The 23,343-nt window shown below is 45.7% G+C and overlaps 1 protein-coding gene across 1 annotated transcript; it reads right to left on the reverse strand.

Annotated features, from left to right (window-relative positions):
- Positions 1–307: 307 nt before the first annotated feature.
- Positions 308–21,103, reverse strand: LOC309559336 (cocaine- and amphetamine-regulated transcript protein-like). The gene is made up of 3 exons (XM_082262569.1): positions 20,930–21,103; positions 14,988–15,071; positions 308–702 (listed from the first exon to the last, which is right to left on the reverse strand). Exons 1-3 carry the CDS (start codon positions 21,059–21,061, stop codon positions 595–597), a joined length of 324 nt encoding a protein of 107 aa, XP_082118695.1. The 5' UTR covers positions 21,062–21,103; the 3' UTR covers positions 308–594.
- Positions 21,104–23,343: the final 2,240 nt, after the last annotated feature.

Raw genomic sequence — 23,343 nt, forward strand, 5'->3', positions numbered from 1 at the left:
CTTGCAGCTTTACAGCTGGGTGCCCACTGCCCATTCTAAATGGTGGATGCAGTCTTCTGGGACCTGTCAGTGTCCCAGAAGACTGCAGGGGAAGGGAGGGAGGAGAACTTCAGTTGCCGAGCGCTGCGGAGCTCGGAATGGAAGTGGGAGCAGGTACCTGTCAAAATTGGGTATCTGCTGCCCCCGCACTCCTCAAAACTACCAATTGTGCAAAAGAAACGGGGGACGAGTCCTTAAAGCAGAACTTCCCCTTTTGGGTAGAGTTCCGCTTTAATATCTAAAGGCGGAAGCAGATAAATAGTACATGTTGCCAAAATGCCTGTGTTTAAATTTGTTTTTTGGTCCTTTTTTATTTTTAACAAAACTGGAGTTTCATAGTAATACATAACCAATTTGTTTTTTTTTTTGTTTTTACAGTGTAAACTGAGAACACTGTGTTGCTAAATGGGTTTTCTTGAATTTGTCATCTTCAGTGGATTACCTAAAAAGATGAAGTAAAAAGGGGAACACATAACAGATCAAGTTGTCTCTGTTGTTTGCTAGACACAATCTCTCCTCCAGTTTCTTATGTCGCTTTTTCAAATATATCTCGGCTTACAAACATTTGAGAATATAGAAGTTACATGTGGTCCCCCTTGGGCAGTTGCAAAGCTTTCCTATCCGTGCACCTTTCCTTACTGCGCACTGTTCACCGGCATCACACTAAAGGGACATAAAAGAAAGACAATTCTAAGATTAAATACAAAACCTCCAAAAAAGCTAAATATACAGAAGTATATACAGCATACAGAAATGAAACATTAAAAGAGTTTCATTATGAAAAAATATATTAGTCATATAAAAAAATCTATATATATATGTATACACATATACGTACAGAGTGCAAAGTTCAGGGGTGCGCAGAGTACAGAGTGCAGGGTCAAGGACTGTGTTGCGTACAGAGTGCAGAGTTCAGGGCTGCTCTACATACAGAGTGCATAACTCAGGAGTACGCTACGTACAAAGTGCAGAGTTTAGGGGTGCACTATGTTCGGAGTGCAGAGTTCAGGGGTGCGCTGTGTGCAGAGTGCTGGGTTGAGGAGTGTGCTATGCACAATCTTTAGTACAGGATATCCACATCTCATTTCCACCCATCCTCCTCTGCTGTGGTATCTGCACCACTCTCCCCCATCCCCCACCTCTGCACACATTTCCCATCACATCTCCATACCCCACCTCCCCAAAATCTTCTTTGCACCTCTCCTCTATCCTACCTGGCTCGGCTCTAGGACCTCCCTGTGTAGGCTGCTCTAGTACCAGTGTGGGCAGCTCCGCCTCACCTTGCAGGGAGACCATTCTGTCTGTCAGATTATGGAGCTTTGTCCCCACTGTGTCCCTCCGTGAATGTTTGCAGGGATCTGTTAGAGCTGTGAGCCACCCAGAGCAAAGCTGTCCTTGTAAACAAAGAAGGCTTCTGTGTTTACAGGTAACAGCGAGGAGAGGAGGGTGAAAACCACAGGAGTTCCATCACGTTCCAACTGAAAAACTGGATGCAAGGATCACATGACATGGCTGGGCAGGCTGGAGTTGGCCCGCGGTCCTTGTGTTTGACATATGTGATTTACAGTATGATGGTTGGCAATATGTGCAGAAGAGTATTGTGGAAATTATGAGAGGGGAGAGGAGTGCAGAGATTGTGAAAGGGGGCAGTATGTGCAGAAGAGTATGGATGGTATGACAGAGGGAGGTATGTGTGCAGGAGAGTTGTGTGGAGGGCATGACTGTGGGCAGTATGTGCAGGATAGGAGTGTGTAGGGCAGGGATCCTCAAACTACGGCCCTCCAGCTGTTTCAGAACTACACATCCCATGAGGCATTTTAAAACTCTGACATTCACAGACATGACTAGGTATGATGGGAATTGTAGTTCCTGAACAACTGGAGGGCCATAGTTTGAAGACCCTTGGTGTAGGGTATGGTGGTGAGCACCATGTGCAGGAGAGGAGTACAATGAGTATGTGAGGCAGTAGGTGTAGGAGAGGAATTCTGTAATAAGCATTAAACGGGATGGAGGAGTGCTAGAGTATGGTGGTGGGCATTATGTGCAGGAGAGGAGTGCAGAGAGTATAATAGTTGGCAGTATATGCAGAAGGGATTGCAGAGGATATGACAATGGGGGCAGTATGTCCAGGAGACAAGTGCAGTGAGTATTATGATGGTGGGCAGGACTGGCAGGAAAGGAGTGTGAAAGGTATAAGAGGGGGTAGTATGTGAAGGAAAGGAGTGATGAGGGTATTACTGTGGGCAGTTCATGCATGAGAGAAGTGCAGAGTGTATGTTGATGGGCATTAGGAGCAAGAGGGGAATGTAGTTAGTATTAGAGAAGGCTGTATGTGCAGGAGATAAGTGGTAAGAGTATGACAGCAGGTAGTATAGAGTGTGAGCAATATGTGCAGGACAGGAGTGCAGAGGGTGCAGTATGTGCAAAAGAGGAATGTGGAAGATATGGCAGTAAGCAGTATGTGCAAGGACAGGGGGTATAACTGCAGGTAGTATGTGCAGGAGAGGAGTACACAGGGCATGAGGGTGGACAGTATGTGCAGAAAAAAAATGCGAGTGCTAAAGGGGGCAGTGTGTGCAGGACAGAAGTGGGAAAAATATGAGAACAGGTAGAATAGAGTGCAGATGGTATGATGGTGGAAAGCTTGTGCAGGAGAAGATTGCAAAGGGTAAGAGCGGGGGTCATCTGTTAAGGAAAGGAGTGCAGAGGGTAGGCAGTAGCAGTTTGTACAGGAGAGGAGTACAGAAGGTATGAAGGGGGCAGTTTGTGCAGGATAGGCATTCAGAGAGTATGATGGAGGACAGCATGTGAAGAAGACTGTGGAGGGTATGACAGCAAGCAGTATGTGCAGAAGAAGGCGCAGAAGCTATGAGAGCAGGCAGAATGTCTTGGAGAATAGTGCAGATTTTTGGAAAGAAAAACAGTGCATGTGGCTGTACCTGGGGGGCATTCGTTTGCACCAGCCAGGACACACCTACAACAAGTAAAGTGTTATTTAGCAGTATTTGAGTAAAAAGTCAAATAACTATACAGAGGTTCCATCATTTTCCCAATCAGTCAGTTTGTGGGAATCATGGGAATCAAAGGCTTCTAACACAGTGTGCTGCAAGGGCAGCATTCCGTCTGCATCTGGATTGCATTACAGATGGGGTCTTGCTAGGGGAAGCAACAGAAAAACAATTGGCAGCCAAGACCACAACAACCTGCTCACATCTGTTTGGCTCAGTACACAATTTTAGACAAGTGGTTTGTGAGGCAATTGGCAGGTGTCCTCTACTGTACAGTTTTTTCAGAGGCTTACGTTCTAAATCCGACTCTTCTTTAACCGGTTGCCGACCGCCGCACGACTATATACTGCGGCGGTCAGCCCCGGCCAGGCAGAGTGACGTATCGGTACGTCACTCGCCTGTCACTGACTTGCGAGCCTATAGCGGGCGGGCGCGCGCCCGCCGAGGCGCGCGCCCGCCGCGGCTCGTTCACAGGCAAGTCAGTGCGTGTGACCGGCGGACTCGATGTCCGCCAGTCACACTGCGATCGCTCCTGTGAAGGGAGAAAGACAGAGCAGCTTGTGTAAACAAGCTGCCTGTCAGTTCTCCCTGTGTAAAAGTAAAGATCTGACCGTTCTACTATGTAGAACGGTTGATCTTTGCTTTTACACCAATAGCAATGTCCCTACACAGTAGAAAGCACGCCCCTAGGACACACTTAACCCCTCCCTGTCCAATAAAGTTAACCCCTTCCCTGCCAGTGTCATTTTTGCAGTAACAGTGCATATGTATAGCACTGATTACTGCAGTAATGTCACTGGTAACCCCAAAAGTGTCAAAAATGTCAGTCAAGGGTCCGATCTGTCCGCCGCAATGTCGCAGTACCGAAAAAAAAATCGCAGATCGCCGCCATTACGCGTTAAAAAAAAAAACACCAAAAATGACAAAAATCTTTCTCTTTGTTAGTAAACGCGCAAACCAATCAAAATACGCTTTTTGCGATTTTTTTTACCAAACATAGGTAGCATAAAACAAATTGGCCGAAAAATGTTAAAAAATTTTGATTTTTACTTTTTTTTTTGGGGAATTTCATATAAAAAAATGTGAAAAATATTGTTATTTTTGCAAAATTTACGCTCTTTTTTTGTTTATAGCGCGTGATCAAAAAATCGCACAGGTGATCAAATACCACCAAAAGAAAGCTCTGTTTGTGGGAAAAAAAGGACGTCAAATTCGTTTAGGTACAGCGTCGCACGACCGCGCAATTGTCCGTTAAAGTCACGCAGTAAAAAATCGCAAAAAAACCCCTGGTCCTTTAGCAGCCAAATCCTCCGGGGCTTAAGTGGTTAAAGGCTTGCATACAATTTGATCCATCTAAGATCTCTGTTCTACCTCCTACCACCCCAGTTGTATTCTCTAGTTTACTACTAGTTTACAGCCTTCCTATGTAGGATCTTCCAGCATTTTTTATAAAGTAATTATTTGTTTCAATTAGGTAATAGCAGGCCCTTTGTACAGATAAGTTCCTCATGATTTGCTTGTTCCATTTCTTTAAGTGTTTTTTCGCTCTGGGGCAGAACCCTCTGTAAGATTCTGGTACCTCTGGTACCCTTATTTTCCACTTTTCTTTCAAATATGCGTCCCACCTTTCTAATTAGGTGGTACGCATACACCTTTAAGACGGATGACGTCATCGCCGAGCGCCGCAGAGCGGCTATTTCAACCGCCGGCGTTCTCTCTCACGTCGTTCGTTCAACCTGCCGTGTGTCCACATGCTTACAAGCTTACATTGCTACCGGAACCTCCAGCTATTCCCTTTTACTTGGAAACAGACCGGAACCTCGCTACCGATCCCTGTATCTCGCTACTGGATCACTCCCTTACTACTGGACCCTGCTACTACTAACTTTACTAGTGATAAGTACCCCACAGGGGAATCCTCCATAACCTTACTTACACTATCTACCTCTGCACATAAGGACTGTTACTATCTATGCATACTAATTCTATCATCTGCACTGTTACATACATTGCTAGCTCTTGAGTCTACTACCATCTATCCTTGCACTGGGTTAGTCTATCCTGTATTTGTCATCTGCTGTCCTTACCACCTGTTACCATACTCGATTACTAACCTATCTGCATTCTACCTAATACCATCTAATACTCTCCTGAACAATTCTATCAAGTGCTTGCCATCTCTGTCACTGTTCACACCTGTCCCTTCAGCACATCATCTTCATACTGTTATATACATCCTATCACTCCAGGAACATCTTTTTGAGTGTGTATATCTGTATGCTGAAGCTGACAAGCCCACAGTGATGAGTCTGGAGAGTTGGATCTGGTTATTCAACACATCTCTACATGACTACTGAGTGGAGATTCTGCAGCTGCAAATCCAGCCTACTACAAAAACGCAGGAGCGTTACAGATTGAACGAACCTTAAAAATGGATTCAGCAGAATTACCCACTCAAGTGACACAATTAACACAACAAGTAAATGCATTAATGCTTGCTCTTACTGAAGTAAAAGAAGAAAATCAGATTTTGATACAGCAGGTAACCCGTCTTTCACGGCTCACTGCTGCTCAACCCCCTGAACCTAAAGTAAACCCTCCTCTAGTGTTTACAGGTGACCGGAAAAAATTTAGTGAATTCAAAAACGCATGTCAATTACTTTTTTTGTTAAAACCTCGTACATACTCTACCGATCAAATTAAAGTCTGTACCGTTATCTCATACTTAACGGGTGACCCACGGGCCTGGGCAGACTCTCTCTTTGAGAAAAATGATCAGCTTCTGAACTCCTATTCTTTATTCCTAGCGGAACTCGCTAGTTTATATGATGACCCCAACAGGCAGAGTACTGCTGATGTTCAATTGAGGGCTTTAAAACAATTTTCTGCCATTGTGAGACCTCTCACACAATTGACAAGTATAAAGAAACCATTCAAATGGTCAGAAGAAGCAAATCGAGCTTTCTGCTTGTTAAAATCAAGCTTTACTTCTGCTCCCATACTACGCCATCCAGACCCATCCCTCCAATATATTCTGGAGGTAGATGCGTCAAATATGGCAGTAGGAGCAGTTCTCTCCCAACGACCAACAAATACTTCACCACTCCACCCAGTTGCTTTCTTTTCAAAATCATTAAGCAGCCCAGAGGTGAATTACCCAGTGGGTGAAAAGGAGTTGCTTGCCATAAAACTGACACTGGAGAATTGGCGACATCTACTTGAGGGTACCCGGTTACCAATATTAATATATACAGATCACAAAAACCTTCAATACCTCCAGACTAACAAAACTCTCTCCCACCGGCAGGTACGATGGTCATTATTTTTCCTAAGATTTAACTTCTTAGTGACCTACACGCCTGCAGACAAAAATAAAAAAGCGGATGCGCTATCACGATTAACCGAAGATAACTGCGCTGAAATCCCTTCTATTCCTATAATACCCTATGAACGTATTATTGGGGTTGTTCGTTCCCTGAAGGAAGAGATTTTGCACAGTATAAGATTGGATTCACCTCCACCACAACTAAGTACTGATGCAGAAGGCTTCCTCTACTACAACGACAAACTCTACATACCCCCTACTATGCGTTCCAAGATCTTGGAGTTATCACATGATGTGCCCATGGCAGGACATATGGGTATGACGCAGTGGCGTACCTAGAGCATTTGGCACCCGGGGCGGATCCTATATCTGGCACCCCCCCCCCCCCCCGACTTTAAAATGTAAAAACACCCACAAAAAAATGTAATGTTTTCAAGAATATTTTTTGCACAAATTTCACAGCCCCCCATCACAGTGCCCCTTGCAGTCTGCCCTCCGTCTCTCTAATCACAGTTCCCCCTTTTGCACTCTCTGCCTCCCCTGCACAGTCCTACCTTCAGCATAGATAGATAGCTAATATTAGCAATGTGTTTAAGTTTGAGTAAGAGATTGGAGACTTGCTAAAGGAGATATTCAGAGACTACAGACATGATACAGTAGATGGTCAGAGACTGCAGACGTGATACAGGAGATGGTCAGAGACTGCAGACGTGATACAGGAGATGGTCAGAGACTGCAGACGTGATACAGGAGATGGCCAGAGACTGCAGACATGATACAGGAGATGGTCAGAGACTGCAGACATGATACAGGAGATGGTCAGAGACTGCAGACATGATACAGGAGATGGTCAGAGACTGAGGACATGATACAGTAGATGGTCAGAGACTACAGACATGATACAGGAGATGGTCAGAGACTGCAGACATGATACAGGAGATGGTCAGAGACTGCAGACATGATACAGGAGATGGTCAGAGACTGCAGACATGATACAGGAGATGGTCAGAGACTGCAGACATGATACAGGAGATGGTCAGAGACTGAGGACATGATACAGTAGATGGTCAGAGACTACAGACATGATACAGGAGATGGTCAGAGACAGCAGACATGATACAGTAGATGGTCAGAGACTACAGACATGATACAGGAGATGGTCAGAGACTGCAGACATGATACAGGAGATGGTCAGAGACTGCAGACATGATACAGGAGATGGTCAGAGACTGCAGACATGATACAGGAGATGGTCAGAGAATGAGGACATGATACAGTAGATGGTCAGAGACTACAGACATGATACAGGAGATGGTCAGAGACAGCAGACATGATACAGGAGATGGTCAGAGACTGCAGACGTGATACAGGAGATGGTCAGAGACTGCAGACATGATACAGGAGATGGTCAGAGACTGCGGACATGATACAGGAGATGGTCAGAGACTGAGGACATGATACAGGAGATGGTCAGAGACTGAGGACATGATACAGTAGATGGTCAGAGACTACAGACATGATACAGGAGATGGTCAGAGACTGCAGACATGATACAGGAGATGGTCAGAGACTGCAGACATGATACAGGAGATGGTCAGAGACTGCAGACATGATACAGGAGATGGTCAGAGACTGAGGACATGATACAGTAGATGGTCCGAGACTACAGACATGATACAGGAGATGGTCAGAGACTGCAGACGTGATACAGGAGATGGTCAGAGACTACAGGACATGATACAGGAGATGGTCAGAGACTGAGGACATGATACAGTAGATGGTCAGAGACTACAGACATGATACAGGAGATGGTCAGAGACTGCAGACATGATACAGGAGATGGTCAGAGACTGCAGACATGATACAGGAGATGGTCAGAGACTGCAGACATGATACAGGAGATGGTCATAGACTGAGGACATGATACAGTAGATGGTCAGAGACTGAGAACATGATACAGTAGATGGTCAGAGACTACAGACATGATACAGTAGATGCTCAGAGGCTGAGGACATGATAGAAGATAGAAGAGCACTAGGGGGGCCGGAGAGCACAGACGAAGCAGAGAGCACTGGAGGTGCTGAAGGGCACAGTGGGGGGGGGGGGGAACTGGAGAGAATTAAGAGAGGGTTTGGAAAGCATTGTAGGGGGGTTGGAAGGTGCAGGGGGTGGATTGCACTGGGGGGGACAGGGAGCACTTGGGGGGGCGAGCAGGGAAAACCAGGAGGGTGGAGAGCACTGGGGGGACAGGGAGCACTTAGGGGGGTGGGCAAGGAAAATCAGGGGGGTGGAGAGCACTGGGGGGACAGGGAGTACTTGGGGGGCGAGCAGGGAAAATCAGGGGGGTGGAGAGCACTGGGGGGACAGGGAGCACTTGGGGGGCGAGCAGGGAAAATCAGGGGGGTGGAGAGCACTGGGGGGACAGGGAGCACTTAGGGGGGTGGGCAAGGAAAATCAGGGGGGTTGAGAGCACTGGGGGGGCGAGCAGGGAAAACCAGGGGGGTGGAGAGCACTGGGGGGACAGGGAGCACTTAGGGGGGTGGGCAAGGAAAATCAGGGGGGTGGAGAGCACTGGGGGGACAGGGAGTACTTGGGGGGCGAGCAGGGAAAATCAGGGGGGTGGAGAGCACTGGGGGGACAGGGAGCACTTAGGGGGATGGGCAAGGAAAATCAGGGGGGTGGAGAGCACTGGGGGGACAGGGAGTACTTAGGGGGGTGGGCAAGGAAAATCAGGGGGGTGGAGAGCACTGGGGGGACAGGGAGCACTTAGGGGGGTGGGCAAGGAAAATCAGGGGGGTGGAGAGCACTGGGGGGACAGGGAGTACTTGGGGGGCGAGCAGGGAAAATCAGGGGGGTGGAGAGCACTGGGGGGACAGGGAGCACTTGGGGGGCGAGCAGGGAAAATCAGGGGGGTGGAGAGCACTGGGGGGACAGGGAGCACTTAGGGGGGTGGGCAAGGAAAATCAGGGGGGTTGAGAGCACTGGGGGGGCGAGCAGGGAAAACCAGGGGGGTGGAGAGCACTGGGGGGACAGGGAGCACTTAGGGGGGTGGGCAAGGAAAATCAGGGGGGTGGAGAGCACTGGGGGGACAGGGAGTACTTGGGGGGCGAGCAGGGAAAATCAGGGGGGTGGAGAGCACTGGGGGGACAGGGAGCACTTAGGGGGATGGGCAAGGAAAATCAGGGGGGTGGAGAGCACTGGGGGGACAGGGAGTACTTAGGGGGGTGGGCAAGGAAAATCAGGGGGGTGGAGAGCACTGGGGGGACAGGGAGCACTTAGGGGGGTGGGCAAGGAAAATCAGGGGGGTGGAGAGCACTGGGGGGACAGGGAGTACTTGGGGGGCGAGCAGGGAAAATCAGGGGGGTGGAGAGCACTGGGGGGACAGGGAGCACTTGGAGGGCGAGCAGGGAAAATCAGGGGGGTGGAGAGCACTGGGGGGACAGGGAGCACTTGGGGGGTGGGCAAGGAAAATCAGGGGGGTGGAGAGCACTGGGGGGGCGAGCAGGGAAAACCAGGGGGGTGGAGAGCACTGGGGGGACAGGGAGCACTTAGGGGGGTGGGCAAGGAAAATCAGGGGAGTGGAGAGCACTGGGGGGACAGGGAGTACTTGGGGGGCGAGCAGGGAAAATCAGGGGGGTGGAGAGCACTGGGGGGACAGGGAGCACTTAGGGGGGTGGGCAAGGAAAATCAGGGGGGTGGAGAGCATGGGGGGACAGGGAGTACTTAGGGGGGTGGGCAAGGAAAATCAGGGGGGTGGAGAGCACTGGGGGGGCGAGCAGGGAAAACCAGGGGGGTGGAGAGCACTGGGGGGACAGGGAGCACTTAGGGGGGTGGGCAAGGAAAATCAGGGGGGTGGAGAGCACTGGGGGGACAGGGAGTACTTAGGGGGTGGGCAAGGAAAATCAGGGGGGTGGAGAGCACTGGGGGGACAGGGAGCACTTAGGGGGGTGGGCAAGGAAAATCAGGGGGGTGGAGAGCACTGGGGGGACAGGGAGCACTTAGGGGGGTGGGCAAGGAAAATCAGGGGGGTGGAGAGCACTGGGGGGACAGGGAGTACTTGGGGGGGCGAGCAGGGAAAATCAGGGGGGTGGAGAGCACTGGGGGGACAGGGAGCACTTAGGGGGGTGGGCAAGGAAAATCAGGGGGGTGGAGAGCACTGGGGGACAGGGAGCACTTAGGGGGGTGGGCAAGGAAAATCAGGGGGGTGGAGAGCACTGGGGGGACGGGGAGCACTTAGGGGGGAGGGAGAAAGCACTGTGGGGAGTTGAAGAGCATGGGGGGGGGGCTAAAGAACAGGGGGGGCTAGTGCACTGGGGGGAGAGGGGCTAAAAGCACTGAGGGAGGGATTAGGAGCACTGGAGGAGGTTAAGAACTTTGGGGGGCCAGCAAAAGAAGTTGTATAGGAGGGGGATGGGGCAGTTGCATATAGATGAATTGATCTTTCCCTATTCTTCCTGCAGGAGGGAGAGGAGGAGAATCAGTTATTCAGCAGGAAGTTGCAGGAAGAATAGAGAAAGATGAATTCCTCTATATGTAGCAGCCCCATCCCCCTCCTATCCAGCACACACTTTTGCAATGGGCACTCACCTTCTTCCAGCCGAGGCTCCGCCCCTTATTCCCGCCGCGGCTCCGCCCCCTTATTCCCGCAGCGGCTCCGCCCCCTTATTCCCGCCGTGGCTCCGCCCCCCACTAGCAGCACGGACTGAAGGAGCTGCCAGCCACTGCAGCTGCCTTGACACTGCGGGATCTGTCTGACTATGAACACACCGGGCAGGACACCGGCTGACACCCCCCAGTGAGTGGCACCCGGGGTGGGCCGCACCCCCGCCCCCCCCATTGGTACGCCACTGGTATGACGAAAACCCTTAATTTGCTTACTAGGCAGTTTTGGTGGCCTGATATGAAGACGTCTGTACAAAAATTTGTATCTTCATGTGACATCTGTGCAAGGTCCAAAATTGACACTACAAAACTATCTGGTCTACTCTGCAGTCTACCAATACCCCAGGTTCCATGGGAGGTTGTATCCTTAGACTTTATAGTAGAACTACCACCTTCTAAAGGATTTAATACCATTCTAGTGTCAGTGGACCACCTGACAAAGATGGCACATTTCATTGCTATCCGTAGACTACCTTCATCCAAACAAACAGCGGAACTACTGATGAAACATGTGTTCAAGTTACACGGAATACCAAAGACTCTTTTATCCGACCGTGGTTCACAGTTCATCTCCAAATTTTGGCAAGCTCTTTGTCAAATATTACGGATTGAGCGAAAGCTCACTTCTCCCTACCACCCTCAGACCAACGGACAGACTGAAAGAGTCAACCAGTGTATAGAACAATATCTGCGTTGCTACACATCATACCTACAGGATGATTGGGTGGACCTTCTCCCTCTGGCGGAATTTGCTTATAACAACGCAACCCACAGTACTACTAAGCAAAGTCCGTTCTACTTGAACTATAGGTTTCATCCCACACTTCTTCCACCACGCATCCTACCATCAAGTAACCCAGTAGCCTCAGACTATCTTACCCAAATAAAGGACTCTCTGGGTTTACTTAATACCACTATCTCACACGCCCATAGCCAACAAAAGAAGTACTACGACCTACGTAGAAGACCTTCTCCTCAGTATGCTATTGGGGACCTCGTTTGGCTATCGACAAGAAATTTAAGATTAAAGATCCCTAGCAAAAAGCTTGGACCTTTATTTCTGGGACCAATTAAGAAACTTATTGGAAAAGCTGCAGTACAGCTCACCTTACCAGCAGATCTCAAGATCCATCCCATCTTCCATGTGTCGCTACTGAAACCCCATGTTCCTAATCAGGGAATAAGGCCTACCATCTTGCCTCCACCTCCAGTACAAGTTGAAAGCGGAGAAGAATATGAGATTAAGGAGATTTTGGATTCTTGTATCCACAGAGGAAGACTCCAGTATCTCATAAGATGGAAGAACTATGGACCCCGAGACGACACCTGGTTGGATACCACTGATGTTCACGCACCTAGGCTTATACGAAGATTTCACTCGAAATACCCGGAGAAACCAGTGCTATAGGCCTTCCGGAGCTGTCCTTAAGGGGGGGGGGGTACTGTAAGATTCTGGTACCTCTGGTACCCTTATTTTCCACTTTTCTTTCAAATATGCGTCCCACCTTTCTAATTAGGTGGTACGCATACACTTTTAAGACGGATGACGTCATCGCCGAGCGCCGCAGAGCGGCTATTTCAACCGCCGGCGTTCTCTCTCACATCGTTCGTTCAACCTGCCGTGTGTCCACATGCTTATAAGCTTACCTTGCTACCGGAACCTCCAGCTATTCCCTTTTACTTGGAAACAGACCGGAACCTCGCTACCGATCCCTGTATCTCGCTACTGGATCACTCCCTTACTACTGGACCCTGCTACTACTAACTTTACTAGTGATAAGTACCCCACAGGGGAATCCTCCATAACCTTACTTACACTATCTACCTCTGCACATAAGGACTGTTACTATCTATGCATACTAATTCTATCATCTGCACTGTTACATAGATTGCTAGCTCTTGAGTCTACTACCATCTATCCTTGCACTGGGTTAGTCTATCCTGTATTTGTCATCTGCTGTCCTTACCACCTGTTACCATACTCGATTACTAACCTATCTGCATTCTACCTAATACCATCTAATACTCTCCTGAACAATTCTATCAAGTGCTTGCCATCTCTGTCACTGTTCACACCTGTCCCTTCAGCACATCATCTTCATACTGTTATATACATCCTATCACTCCAGGAACATCTTATTGAGTGTGTATATCTGTATGCTGAAGCTGACAAGCCCACAGTGATGAGTCTGGAGAGTTGGATCTGGTTATTCAACACATCTCTACATGACTACTGAGTGGAGATTCTGCAGCTGCAAATCCAGCCTACTATAAAAACTCAGGAGCGTTACACCCTCCTGGTTTTGTTTTATTACCTATTATGATACTCTAGGTATATTCTCTTTGTGCTTTACCCATATTGTAAAGCAATGTAGAATATGCTGGCCTAAACAAAGAATAATATACAGATATATACAGCCGATTACACAGGAGTGCCAGGGCTCCTATTTGTTTGGGCAGCTGCTGGCTACATTTCTCCCCCTGACGCTGCACTGGATCAGAACTCTGACTATGTGTTCTCAGGTGTTTTTTTCTTTCCTCTCCCACTAGCTGTGTTGTGGCTGTGTAAAATCCCCTGCTCGCTTCCCCCTCCTAGCAGCAGCAGTGCCTGTGAGGAGGAGACTGCATAACACAGCAGCCGCATGGAACACTGGGACATGTGGTCCTGGAGGAGCGCTGCACAGAGGAATTGAATGCAGCTAAAAACTTCATCACCCATAAATCTTGGCAAACGGGATGAGAGGACAGACATTTCCCAGGCATTCTGAGAAAGGGCAGTCTTTATGTGGCAAGGGGACAAGAGAGTGTGCGGACCTGCTGCTGTATGTTGTCTACACCAGAGGAATGGAGAATACAGAGCTGTAACCCATTTTCTGATGGACTTTGCCACTGTGAGGATACAGTCTTTGCTGTGCGGACCTGCTGCTGTATGTTGTCTACACCAGAGGAATGGAGAATACAGAGCTGTAACCCATTTTCTGATGGACTTTGCAACTGTGAGGATACAGTCTTTGCTGTGCTGAGTACTGGAGTCACTTCAGGCAACTCAGAAGTGAGCAGACATCTGACTAGAGGGACCACTAATGCTGTGTCACTGGGACTAGTGAGAATGCATTGTTGCCATTGATCTATTACTGCTAGCAGAGACTGAGTGAATAGGGACTGGCTGCATATCTAGCAGGTTTACCCACTATATGCAGACTTTACTGGGACTGTAATTAATGTACTGTAAAGACTGGGCCCCAACGCTAGCCGGCTGAAAAATTAGGGCTAAAGACTGCTCATCAGATAGCTGCTTCACAAAAATTTTGCCTGTCGTCCATAGTAGGGGTAGTAGGGATACATGTTTAAGTTTTCTTACATTTCATCTCTGACATTCATATATAGAGTGCACCCTAAAGTGGTTAAAGACTACTGTTTACAGAGGAGTTTTTGCAGTATTGATTGTTATTGTTTATTATTGATGTTACTGTTTCCTAATGCTATTACTTATTGCTGATTTTGTGGATTAGCAGGTTTGCTCTAATTTAGCAACATAGAATCCTATTCAATGCTTTTATATCCGATTTAACATACTGTGTTGTCTAGTGAACTTTGGATGACCTAACTGCTATTTACTGCAACCGGTGACAATATATTGGGTTAATTTACCACTAACCTGATGTTTGCTTTTTGATACTGAATCTTAGTTGTGTGCAGGGTATGCATATTTGTGTTCCCAAAAGCACTGCAGTATCCATTTGCTTAACCTGCTGTGTCAGTGAGGCTGAGGTTGTTCTCCGAGTCAAGGCAGAATAACATAGAACCCAATCTACCAAACAGCTCCTGCAGGGGTAGCTCTACATAAAGTTAGTTTTATTATTATTAAAAATGCATAATCAGTGAAAACATTTGTGTATAACGTGTTTCCTATGCTTAGCAAAACCCACATTCTTTGCTAGGTTTTTCCTTACCGAAGGCACCCATCCCAGCTTCTTGTCCAGAGGAAGGATCCTTTTACTTTTGAGTTTCTCCAGGACATCCTGTAAAGCTTCTATCTGTGTAAAATGTACAAAAGTAGTGGAATAAAATTGAATACACTTAATAAAAGTCTAATAATACATTTTAAAAAAATTGCATAGTAAAGTAAGACTGGTATCGGTCCTACAACTTTGGAATATCTGAGAATTTTTTATGGTTCACATATCTGTAGCAGTAGTGTTAGGTTCACTCCAGAAAGGATGTCAAGAATTATAGAGATTATATTTGATATAATTGATGAAAACATATTTTTTGAGTGACTTTCTCAGTTTCCAGGATGCTCTAGCTGCCAGCTGTAACATGTCTTGCCCAGAGTTGATCCAGCCCATGCTGGACCCTTCTACTGGCCTTTCTTTGTAATGAGTGACCTTGCTATCCATTAAAAAGCTGAGGAATACAGTACAGGGTGGGACAGTTATTAGAATTAGAAGTGTTAACATTTTCATACGTGTAGGCACGTAGAGTTTTATGCTGCCCCAGTTGGGAGGGTTAGTGTTAATTGTGTTTCCCAGTCTTTTTTGGCAGGCTTTCTCTAGTCTGATCCACTGGTCCTGTGCTATATAAAAATAGGACAGGGGTCTGGTTTGGGGACGTGCGAGCGCAAACATGCAAGGGAGTTACTGAAAGTCGCGGTTGCAATTGTTACTAGACTCTGTCTTGTTGGCCTGCTGAATATGCAGAGTGACTATTAAAAGAGAAGTATTATACCTACACAAGTGGATACAGCATTGGTCCGATGCTGAGTCTGTCCCCCACCGGCTCTGACACTGAGAACCGAGCGATCTAATACTGCAGATCGCTGGGTTCTCACAGTTCCTCTGACAGTGAGCAACTCTCTGCTCTGCCCCCTATTCGCTTCCTGGAGCGCTGGGCTGTGGAGGGAGTGGCTGGCTCAGGCATTTGGGAGGATCCCGACTCCATGCTCATGATCTTGCCTGAGCTTGGACCGGCTCTGTGACATCATCAGACAGTGGACTTCAGCATGGCAGGGCTCTATACCATGATTAGGAGTGAGGTAGTGGTGATATGCGGGACAGGTGGAGAGGGCAAGAGCTCTGGGTGTCCCTCCTAAATACATCAGTGACCATTGTGGTAAATAATTACATCCAGAGAGTTTACTGGTGTTCAGTTGTCTGTTTAAGTAAAGTTACCCCATGTGTAAGCCAGTGACCCTAACCAACGTGCCCAGCGTAGCCCAGAAGAACCCATACTGGGGCAGGCCTCTAATGTGACCCTTGCTTGGCACCCATCGAGGAGGAAAGCATGGAGGACCTGACTACAACCCCACAACCCCTGCCCTAGAATTACATACTAGAGGTTCTTCCTGAAAACCTGCGTGTGCTTTATGCCTCGTGTTCACTAGGTGTTTAAGCCCTGTGCATGAGACTTCTTGAACTCCAAGCATTCACCCCTGGGTTCATACTGCCCTAAACATTGGTACCTCTCAGTGCACTGTCTAGCTACAGCAGCTTTTAGCCTCTCATAGAGTTTTACAGCCATCCAGCAGTGGGGTGAGACTGAATAATTTGATTCCCTTTAAATCTGTATAGGTGATTTAATACTTTTCACTAGACCATTAACCACCACAGCTGTTGTTGCTGCCAAAGGAATCCTAAAAAAATGACATGTTGGAGGTATCTGATATACTTAGGCCTCATTTACACTTTCCAGGCAAGCGTTCAGGTTGCTCTTCAAAAAGCATCTGACAGGCAATGAAGAGGTGTTGTTTTGCCTCCTCACCGCCTGTTTTAACTCCCTAAATGGCAGACCACCACGCCCCAACTGTGTGCATTGCAAGTGATTGCGGGCGGTTGCAGCACAGCTCCATTCGTTCATTCCACGGGGCTACAATTCCTGCCGCAGCTATGAAGCAAAGCATCGCAGCCACAATATGCATACACCTCCGGCCACTGCCCTTCCAGTTAAACTGGTGCGGTTTAGGGGTGGTAAAAACCTGGCCTAACCGCATGGTTCTACTAAACCCTGCCCCAACAGTTAGTGTAAATGAGCCCTTAGAGTGTATGTAAATTCTAACAATGAATTTCTCCTATTTGCTCTTTTTGGTCTGTTATAATTGGAAGTGTCTTGTTATATTGTGGTGGGGGTATAATTCCTGCTGTGGCCATGAAGCAAAGCATTGTGGTTGTGGTATGTGTACACCCCGGCCGTTGGCCTTCCAGATAAAGGGAGAGCAGTTGAGGGGCAACTATGTGTATGTATGTACAGCATGAAAATTCTAACACATTTGTGTTATTTACTTTTTTTTTGGTCTGCTAAATATACCATCGAAAGTGAAGGCAGATATTGCTGATCCAGCATCACACCCTAAGAACACTGGACTCCTGGCATCCCTCTGTGATGATGTCCTCCTCTTCCCTCTCCTGAGAGGACCACGCTGGCAGCCATCCAATTGAAAGTGTCCACATCTACCAGAAAGTGATGTGGTCACTCAATGAAGGACCCCTCCAGGAAGTAGACAGAAGGGGAGACGAATCAGGTCAGTGGTGTCACAGGATTGCAGCTTTAAGTAAGTTGAAAAGGTCCTTTAGCTTTTTTTTGTTTACTAAAGGGATCAGTTAGAGTGGCATGGAAGGGAGAGGTGGAAGTGGGGATATTGCTATAGATCAGGAATATCACAGAGAGGTCAGATGTGTTTATCTAGTATTGAAGACAGAGGACAATCTTGAAAACCAGACAACTAACATTTTTAGAAGAATATCAATAATGATAGGCCTCCAAGCAACTCTCATGATAGGTTTCCATTAGATTTGGAACACAACTACTACTCTTTCAATATACATCAGTTCAACTAATAGGCACATTTGCCAGACATTATTTTTATGCATTTGCATGCATTCCCCAGTTCCTGACAAGTTACAGTTATTATGCAAAGTACAGTTATTATTACAAATTACAGGTGTTATGTGCATATACTGTACTGCAAGTACTGACAACAGTGTTCATAAACATGCTTTAAATGTATATATATATATATATATATACAAGCAAAACTATGGAAATGTCATCTTTTTCGACATCCTAGCCTTCCTATGCTATATCCTACCCTGTCTTTATTGTAAAAGAAGAATAAAGGAAGTAAAATAGAGTTTTAGTTTCAACCTGATAGAGATCGCATGCTGAAAATAATAGTATAGATGTTTAAACAGAACTAGCCAGAGAAAGTGCAGGAATAGTAAATTGTATGTTAACAGTGTATGTAAACTCCAACAATGAATTTGTTTTGTATGGCCTTTTTGGTCTGAAAATTATACAATTGAATACATTTCGGTATATCTGTTCAATAAGTGCAAAAAGTATCTGTTGACCCTGCCAGAAATTTGGTGTTGTTCTGTGTTCTTTGCACTCCGCAGGCTTATCTCAAACAATATTTTCAGCCATGCCCAGCTCACTTCTGTGAACTACAGAACACATTCCTCCTGTGTTATGGATTTGAGGAAAAGGGGAGGTGTTCTGTGGTCTTTAACACACTTCATGTCCAAGTGTGATGTCATTTAGTACTCCTATAACTTCCTGTGCTCTCTGCCGACCTAACAATTAGCATTGTTCCCTGTTCTTTCTATAGATTAAAGAACATCTTTGCCTATGGTATATAGCAGTGTTTCTCAACCAGGGACTGTTTGGGTTGCCCTGGGGTTCTGCAAGCACAGGGCCCACTTTATTAAATTTACATGACCCATTGCAAGCCAAAACATTTAAAAGGCATATGTTTAGAATCTACTCCAGCTCTCTGATCACAATTGGTTGTAACCCTATATGTGATACAGTTGTCCTCAAAGGTTTGCATACCCTGGCAGAAATTATAAAATTTTTGACATTGATACTGAAAATATGACTGATCATGGCAAAATACTGTCTTTTATTTACTGTCTTTACTAAAACTTGGGAGTGCAAAATCTGTTCATGGTAGCCAATCAGCTTCTAACTTCAGCTTGTTCAATTAAGATTTGAGAAATAAAACTGGAATCTGATTGGTTTCTATGTAGAGATGCACCAGATTTTGCACTCTCCAGTTTTAGAAAATCAACCCTAATGAGTTTGTTAGCTTTCACGTGGATGTACTGAGCAGGCTAGTTACTGAGTCATGGGGAGCAAAAAAGAACTGTCAAAAGACCTGCATAACAAAGTAATGGAACTATATAAAGATGGAAAAGAATATAATAAGTTATTCAAAGCCTTGAATATGCCAGTCAGTACTATTCGATCACTTTTGGAAAATTTGGAGCTATCTTGATACCAAGCCAAAATCAGGTTGACCAAGAAAGAATGCAGTCACAACTGCCAGAAAAATTGTTTGGGATACAATCCACAGGAGAATTACAGACTGCTCAGGAAAAGGGCGGTTGGTTGTTTCAAGGAGCACAATGCGACAATACTTATATACAATCCCTATACAATACAAATGAGCTGCATGGTCGAGTTGCCAATGCCTCCAAAAAACCTGGTTACAATATGCCCAACAACCCTTGACGCATCTCACAGCTTCTAGCACACTATAATCTGGAGTGGCAAGACCAAAATAGAGCTTTATGGTCACAACCATAAGTGCCTTGTTTAGAGAGAGGGGTCAACAAGGCCTATAGCGACAAGAATACCATCCCCAATGTGAAGCATGATGGTGGCTCACTGATGTTTTGAGGGTGTGTAAGCTCTAAAGGCACAGGGAATCTTGTGAAAATTGATGGCAAGATGATTGCAGAATGTTATCAGAAAATACCGGCAGACAATTTGCATCCTTCTGCACGAAAGCTGTGCATGGGTTGCTCTTGGTCTTTCCAGCATGACAATGACTCTAAACACAAGGCCAAGCTGATCCTCCAGTGGTTACAGCAGAAAAAAGGGGAAGGTTCTGGAGTGGCCATAACTGTCTCCTGACCTTATTATCATCAAGTCATTCTGCATTAATGTGCAGTTAATGAAAAACAACCAAAAACACTGCATGACCTGGTGGCATTTTGCCAAAACAAATGGGCAGCCATATCACCTGCAAGAACTCAGGGTGTCATAGACAACTATTACAAAACACTGCATGCTGTAATTAAAGCGAAGGGGGGTGACAATACACAGTATTAAGAACTAAGGTTATGCAGACTTTTGAACAGGGGTAATTGTATTTGCTTACTTGTTGCCATATTTCGTTTTATGATTGTCATTCTGTTATAACCTACAATTGAATATGAATCCCGTAAGAAATACAAAAAATGTGTTTTGCCAGCTCACTCATGTTTTATTTAAAAATGGTACATACTGTATATTAATAATTCTTCAATGGTAGGCAAACTTTTGAGAGCAACTGTATATAATCTTTAAATTTACTGTCTATTAGGAGGAAAAAATGGGAATGGTGATAAGTTTGCTATAGGTAGCCAGAAAATAATAACAGGGAAGTAACTTTTTTTTGTGCTGGTCGTATTCTCATCATGAAAATAACAGTTTTTAGTGACAAAATCAAATGTGGGCCTCTGATTGAGACCCTACATGTACCAACAGATATCATGTTAAACAAATTAGGAAGGCAATGCAATCACCCATATGACACAGTTCTTGCTGATGTATATATATATATATATATATATATATATATATAAACACACACACAGTATATATTGAAAAATGAAAAAATAGGAGAGGACACCACCCTTCCTAAACAGATAAATGTTTATCTATACTGAGAAAAACTTGTAGGCTGCCATTGTTGACCTCAATATAATTCAATATTCTGAATTACTGACCTGGAGGAAATGTAGAAAAAAGAAATTATAGACTAACATTGTGTTTACCTTAAAGTAAAAAATCCTCATCATTTTTAGTATTTTATTTCAGACAATATTTAAAGAGATAAAAGAAACATCCTTACCAGTTCTTTTTCCTCTTGGCTGCTGTTATCAGTGGTCTCTACAGACCTGATCCCAACTGTCTCATCGCCATATACAAGGAGTAAGAAAAGATAAACAGAGACAAAGACAAGAGGTAGCCGGCAGCTCACCATGGTGCTGATGTTGAGAATGCTTCTTTACTGAACTGTCTGTGGTCCTGATACACACTTTTATACCTCATCTCTAAACTATTCCAGTTATACAGACGTCAGTCCTGTTCAGCCAGGATGTGTTCATGTTTACTGTTTGCAGATATCATCCATTTTCCTGACACTCACGTTTTCCTATTAACCCTTTGACTTTTACAGTGAACATCTGAAATATATATTACATTACTTTAATAGAGATCATTGCAGTCATGCTCTTGGGAATCGCATGAGATTAAGAAGTGGGAGATTTTGTAAGCATTGTAAACTTTGATTTTTATTACTTGTTGCCAGACAAGCTCTCCAAGAGATAGACAGATCACAATCTCTAAAGAGAAACACACCAACTGAAATGACATACAAAAATAAAAAGTATCTTTTTTTTAGAGAAAACAATATTGCAAAACGCTAATGAGAAATTTGTCCTTATACAATTTTATAGTTATGCCACCTATTCAGCTATTTGAGTGAATTTATTACACAGATGGCAGTTGCTACCACAGAGCCAGGACCTGCAAGACATCAGTCCATCCAGTTCAACCTATGATGCGCGTGCCTGTTTGCTGTTAACCATACATTGTATACCCCTGTATGTTGTGGTCTTTAAGGTGCCCATCTAATAGTTTTTTGAAACTATCGATGCTCCTTGCTGATACGACTGCTTGTGGAAGAGAATTCCACATCCTTACTGCTCTTACAGCGAAGAACCCCTTACGTACTTTAACCACTTTACCGCTGCTCACTAGAGCTCTACTGCGGCAAAGTGGCTCGATAATGTCTGGCGACATAGACCTACGTCACCAGACATTCCCCTCTCTCGGTGGCGCACGCGCACCGCCGGAGGCTCGCTCCCACTGTATTCAGTCACAGCGGGAGTCGGGCCAGGGGAGGAGCGGCGGTGATCACCGCCGCTCTTCCCCGATCGTCGGGGAATCGAGTGTGGAGATCCGCCCACTTGTGTAAACAAAGCGGGCGGATCTCCTAAGTGACAGGCAAGGTCAGATTGCAGGGTTCAGCATAGCTGAACCTGCGATCTGTCCCTGTGTCACTCAGTCCCCTCCCCCCACACACGTTAGTAAGCACCAGGCATACATTAACCCCTTGATCACCAATAAAAATTAACCCCTTCCCTGCCAGTGTCATTTTTACAGTAACAGTGCATATTTATAGCACTGATTACTGTAGTAATGTCACTGGTACCCCCAAAAGTGTCAAAAATGTCAGTCAAGGGTCCGATCTGTCCACCGCAATGTCGCAGTCCCGCAAAAAAAATCGCAGATCGCCGCCATTACTCGTTAAAAAAAAACACCAAAAACGACAGAAATCTTTCCCTTAGTTAGTAAACGCAATAACTTTTGCGCAAACCAATCAAAATACGCTTATTGCAATTTTTTTTACCAAAAATATGTAGCAGAAAACAAATTGGCCTAAAATGATAAAAAATTTTGATTTTTACATTTTTTTGGGGGGGAATTTCATATAAAAAATGTGAAAAATATTGTTATTTTTTCAAAATTGTCGCTATTTTTTTGTTTATAGCGCGAAAAATAAAAATCGCACAGGTGATCAAATACCACCAAAAGAAAGCTCTGTTTGTGGGAAAAAAAGGACGTAAATTTCGTTTGGGTACGGCGTTGCATGACCGTGCAATTGTCAGTTAAATTCGCACAGTGCTGAATCGCAAAAAGTGGCCCAGATGTAAGACAGCAAAATCCTCCGGCGGTAATGTGGTTAAGGGTATTTTTTTTTAGAGGGAAAACAGTTTAACCTTAAAATATTGTAGCATACATATCCTATAGCAATAAATATATTTCCAACTATCATTTTTGCATTGCAAAATTGAGAATGAAACAATAAATTCTGATTGATTGCTGTTGGCAACAGGAAATTATCTTGTTAGCATACGTTTTGTGTACCCCAACCGAACAATGAGACATTGAGGAGGAAGCTGCTGCTGAGATTAAAGTGGAACCCCTTTCACACATGTCCATTCCGTTTTCTGCTCAGCGGGGAATCGATCCGCCGATCCCAGCTGAGCAGGCGGATGACAGCTCCATCTCCGCTCTGTGTGCAGAGATGGAGGTGTCAGATCCCCGCTGTCCTCTATGGGGGAATCGGATGAGAATGGACCACCAGATGGATGGAAAATAGGGTTTCCATCCGTCCGGATTTGACGTACAGGATCGGATCGGATGTCAGCGGAGATGTCTCCGCTGACATCCGCTGCCCCATAGAGATGCATGGGGGCA

This window comes from Pelophylax lessonae (genome assembly GCF_965119305.1).
Source record: "Pelophylax lessonae genome assembly, chromosome: 1".
In the NCBI taxonomy this organism is placed as follows: Eukaryota; Metazoa; Chordata; class Amphibia; order Anura; family Ranidae; genus Pelophylax; species Pelophylax lessonae.